At 48.0% G+C, this 5,325-nt stretch overlaps 1 protein-coding gene across 1 annotated transcript in view; it reads right to left on the bottom strand.

The window, feature by feature from the left end:
* The window catches only part of ARNT2 (aryl-hydrocarbon receptor nuclear translocator 2), a 207,574-nt gene that overhangs the window by 41,532 nt on the left and 160,717 nt on the right, over positions 1-5,325 (bottom strand). Inside the window, exon 11 of the mRNA XM_006870911.1 lies at positions 4,635-4,709. Within this exon, the coding sequence (XP_006870973.1) occupies positions 4,635-4,709 (75 nt within the window). The remainder of the gene's footprint in view (positions 1-4,634; positions 4,710-5,325) is intronic.

Genomic DNA, 5,325 nt, shown 5'->3' with positions numbered 1-5,325 from the left:
GAACCCAGGTCTTCTTCGTGGAAGGCAAGAATTCTATCACAGAATACCACTGGCCACCAGCCCAGGAGAGCTCTTTTCAGAAAAGCTCCCAACATCATCATCATCATCATCATCATCATCATCATCATCATCATCAAAGGGATGGGAGCAGAGAGGAGAGGCATGTGATGAGAACCCACCTTAAATCTCACAGGGTTCATTTCTTCCATTTGGCGTTTATTTAAACCATGGCACAGAGAGGCAATCCACGAGCAGAGGCAAGTATAGACAAACTATGTGTCACCCCACCAAGCCCAGATTCCTCCCAGGTTGAGCACACACTAAAGGTCTCACGTCTAGGCTGGTCAGATGCTTTTGTTTAAATCCAGAGTTCATGGGCTGACTTTCAGCTGTCAGAGACTCCTCTGTGTTTTTACATGAATAAACCACTTCCCTTTATCAACATTTGTCCCTATCCCTCCTGCCAGTGGCCTGAGCCCAAAGAACACAGATGTGGGGCCGTGGCCCAGTGTGTTCCAGGATGCTGTTGCCCGCTGTGCCCTGGGACGGGACTGAGACAGTGGGCTCCACTCGGGAGCACCGCGGCCTGCCATGGCGTCCCTCCCACCTGAGGAATGAGGTTGCTGCTCACAGAGTCAGTCATCTGAGCTGGATACCAGGAGCAGGGTCAGATGTCAAATTCCTCCTTTTTCTTTTCAAAATCAACCAGGTTCTGAGACTTGCAACAGTTGAAAGCCTTGGACGTTCTGTGAGTTGGGATGCTGGGAGTGGATGCTTCAGAGGGAGGCAGGCCTGGGTCTTCACCTGTCTTTTACTGCCGTGCTGTATGACCAAGGCCAGTGTACCGAGTCGGAGTCTCAGTGCCTGCTGGGATGAAGTGGAATGACCACATTTCCCATAAAGGTTGTACACCAGACTCCGAGTATAGCTCATTACTGAGATGTAATGGTGCATGGTCGCTGTTAAAGCCTCATTTCCACGTACCCAGAAAAGTGAAGCCAACTGACCTGAACCGCACTGCTCTGGGTTCAACTGTGCTATGGGTTGGATCCGACTCCATGGCACACCACCACCACCACAAGTATTGAGATCCTCATCCCTATCCCTATAGATATAATTCTGTTTGAAATTAGGGTCTTTGCTACGTTATTGAGCCCATATCAGCATAGGGTGTGCCCTTAACACAATCATTTCCGAGACACCAAAAGAGCCAATTGGGCAAAGAAGCAGAGACCTCAAGGGGGCAGACACATGTTATGTGAAGATTGCTGAGGCACCGAGGAACTTTGGGGCTACAGAAGCGGCAGGAGATAAACATCGTCTCCATAGATGGACCAGGGAGGGTCTTTCCTTATGGCTGGTACCCTGAATTTGAACTTCTAGCTTCAGAAACTGTGAGAAAATAAATGTATGTTCTTTTTAACCACTGTGGTACTTCTGTCATAGCACTACTAGGTAATGAAGAAACCTAAGGTAAACTGATGCCAAGTTCATAATTTCACCGTTTTCCAAAATGTAAGTTGTCTGCTAGGGGCTATGATGAACAGACACTGCTTTCTTACAACTCACTCAAGTGCCAGACTCCAGGCTGCAAGGTGGAGACAATGGTCAAAGGCCCAGTGGGTCCCACCCAAAGGGTTGCTTGTTATAGTAGAGAAGATAGAAAGAAGAAGAAGAAGAAAAGCTAATAGATAAATAAAACAATGAAAATCCGCACTAGATGTGCAGGGAAAAGTAAGGGCTGAAAGAGAGGTTGGCAGATCTTTCTTATCTAAGGTGGCCTCAGATGGCACCTGTGAGATGGCATGAATGGAAACATAAAGATGAGAAGGAGCCAGGCATGGAGAGTGAAGGGTGCCAGGGGAAGCATCTTGTCAGGGAACCACACTTGGGAGGGTCCTTGGGGGGAAAGGCGTGTGTGTTCATAAAACAACCTGGTGGTCAATATGACTGCAAAGTAGTGAACTGAGGAAGCAGAGACCAGGAGGGCTGGTGAGGGCCAAGAATGCAGCACGGGCAGGAGTTCGGGTTTTACTCCAGATGCATTGGTAGGTTTTAAGGGAAAGTGCGGCTAAACCTAATTTATAGTTTTAAAAATGGCTAGGATTGGGACAAGAGAGAATGCAACAGGGCAGTCAGGCAGGGGGCTACTGCAATCTCAAAATGAGACAAGGGGCTGGTGTGGCCACGGGTAATAGGACAAAGAGAAGAAGAAGGGGGCAGGTTGAGGACGTACCATGGAGATGTGAAAGGCGATGCCAGTGGGCTACATGTGGGCTGGAAGGGAGATGAGGAGAGCAGGGAAGAAGAGGTTTCTTGGTTTGTGGCCCGAGGAAACAGGCAGTGGGAGGGAGGTTTGGGAGAGTATGAAGTGCAGGTGGACACAGGTAGGTGAGTAGCTCAGTGGACAATCTGGACTGCAGTGACCAGAGGGTAAGATCACAGAGGGAGATATTACAGAGAAAAGAAGGCAGCCAAGGCCACGGCCAAGGCCAGAGCCCCGCGGCACCACAGCTAGTCCACCCACACTAGGCAAGCCATCAAAGGCGTCCAGAGGGGTGGGAAGCCAAGTGGGAGTGGAAATGTTTTGGAAGGACACCATGGTGTGGTGCTGGGTGGAGCAGGGTGTGGTTGGTGAGCCCATGTGTTTGCTGGACAACTAGAGTGTGTGATGGCTGTCCAGGCAGACCCAGTATTGCCTTCACTGCAGAGCTTGGCTGAGGGGCAGCATCCATCCCCTAAAACACACCAAGTAAGACATCAAACACTGGTTCTCTCAGATGAACGACGAAAGAGGTCTCCCCCTTGAAAAGGAACTCAAAGGAACGTTTTTTGTAATGTCCATCCCGTGTCCTTGCCAGGCCTGTAGTTAGACACGAGTTCTCAGAGGAAGGACTTACTCTCTCTTTCTCTCATGACACCTCAACTTGGGCTACCATAGGGTCAGTTCCCCCCCAGATATGTCAGCGTAGAAGTGCACTCCAGAGCGTTTCCAATGGCTCTGACCTTAGAACTCGATCACCTGGCCTTTCTTCTGAGGCACTTTTGGGTGGACTTTGACTTTAGAACCGTTTATACTCCAACTTTTTACATGCAGCCAAGTGTGCTGACAGTTTGTGCCAAGAACTGGGACTCAGGAGGCTGCAATTCTAGTTCTGTGACTCTAACCATGAGACCTTAAAGCACGGTGACATCACAGAACCGTACTTTGCTCGCCTATGAGATGAGCGTGGTAATGCCTAGCTCGGGTGAAGATTCCAATAGATTGTAACTGTGAATGGGTTCTCTAGGGTGCCAAGTTGTCGTTGTTCTGACTCATAGCGACCTTGTATTGGGTTTCTGAGGCTGTAAATCGTTGTTGGGAGCAGAAAGTCTCATCTTTTTCCAGCAGAGTCACTGGTGGGCTCGAACTATGGCCCTTATAGTTCACAGTGCAGTACTTATCCTAAAGAGTCACTGCATTCCCATGGGGCCAAATAGGTGCTCAATAAATCACAGCGAACAGCAGTGAGGAGTCTTGGTGTAGCACTGTGGGTTAATGTACTGGACTGCAAGGTCGGCTTTAATTGCAAGATTGGCAGTTCAAACTCACCAGCAGCTCCTCAGAAACCCTATACAGGGTTGCTATGGGTCGGAACCGACTCGACAACACTTCACCACAACAACACCAGCAGTGATGCTCATGAGGCATTTCCCAAGGTGGTCATCCTCGCAGGAGCCCAGGAATCTGCCTAAATTCCAATCTCACCTTCACTGTCTCCATCCAAAGCATCACTAACTCAAGAAATGTCTCCTCAAGTTGCCTACTATTTTTAGTTCCCACTGTCCTCGCCAAGTTTCTGCCTCATCACCTCTGACCTGGACAATTTAAACCGCCTTCTGTGCCTTTGTTTCCAGTAATTCCGCACATCTGTCTCTTCGGTACATTTGGGCTGCCCTGCCAACACTGTTTTTCAGAAACACTGCTCTACTTAGAATCCTTGAAGAAATTCTCATGCACTCTTAAATGACTCAGGAGACATTTTCAATTCCTTGCCATGGCATACACGGCCCTACAGAATTTGGCCTTTTTTTTTTTTTTAAACCACTGCCCACTTTTTCCCTGTAAGTTAGCCAGCGCCACTCCAGCCACAAAGAACTGCTTGTAAGTCTCCCAGTAGGCCATGTTCCTTTGCATCTCTGGATGCTGGCTGCTCCGTCTACAATGTTCAATATTCCCAACATTGGAGAGCCCGGGGTTGTTTTGTATGTTTCTGTGGTGTTTGAGTACCATTGAGTTGGTTCCAACCCATAGTGACACTGTATAAGGCTTCCAAGGATTGGCTGGTGAGCTTGAACCGCTGACCTTGCGGGACCCATCCTAATTGTTCTCTCCTCTGGGAGACTGTTCCTACTCCTCCTCACAGAGTAAAGGTCTCTGTCCCCTGGGGCATTTTCTTCAGGGCCCATTCAAGCTCTCATCCCATTCCTGGGGGCATTGCTTGGTGATGTGTGAGCTCCTTCACAGTAGAGGCCAGGCCTGATGCCTGTGGTAGGACCTTGCAGCCTGCCTGGCACACAGTAGGCCCTGACGTCCTGCCAGCCACACTCACATGTAACCAGACTCCTACATCAGCTATGGGTGTTGGCAGTACCTGCTGGAAGCTCTCACGCAGATGGCTCTGATCCTCAGGGTGGCAGAATTCCAAAATGTCCTTCCCCAGAAGGTCCTAGAGAAAACAGACAAGCTTTAACAATTGCAAGGCTCACTGTTGAATATTTATATACTCACATCTCCTTTGATTCACCCTACCACTGGGGAAAAACAAGGCAAGATGCAGATTTCCCCTTAGAGTGACCTGGGAGCTGGCTTCCTGGTGTCTGTCCACACAGTTCCTTTAGCATCCACAATACCAATTTCTAATTTTGCTGAAATAATAGATCAGCAGCGTCAGAGAGTAATTTTATATTTGTTTGCCTTGGAGAGGCCAGTTGTAATAAACATTATTTTAATAAACATGAAAAGAAAGCAAGATGAATAGCATGAGGACAGATGTGTTGCCTTATGAAAACTGGGATGGTTTGAATGTGGAAGCTGTAGTTCTCTTGTGGCTAAAGAAATGCTGTGATCATAAAAGCACTGTACTTGCTAAAAGCCTAAAAGCCTGTTTACCGTCTACCTTCAATAGTCTATGTTTTATTTACAGGAACTAGTGTTAACCTAAAACAAAGTACATTTCACAATGAAATAGACTAGAAAGTAAGATAAACTGTCAAAAGGTAACTCCAAACGTGTTATAGGAAAGTGGCCCGACTGGAAGGGCCTTAAACAGCAAAAGATTAAAA

The sequence above is a fragment of the Chrysochloris asiatica genome, unplaced genomic scaffold (genome assembly GCF_000296735.1).
Source record: "Chrysochloris asiatica unplaced genomic scaffold, ChrAsi1.0 scaffold00156, whole genome shotgun sequence".
Taxonomy (NCBI): Eukaryota; Metazoa; Chordata; class Mammalia; order Afrosoricida; family Chrysochloridae; genus Chrysochloris; species Chrysochloris asiatica.
The sequence above is the reverse complement of the archived record's forward strand: the minus strand, read 5'-3'. Positions and strand labels throughout refer to the sequence as shown.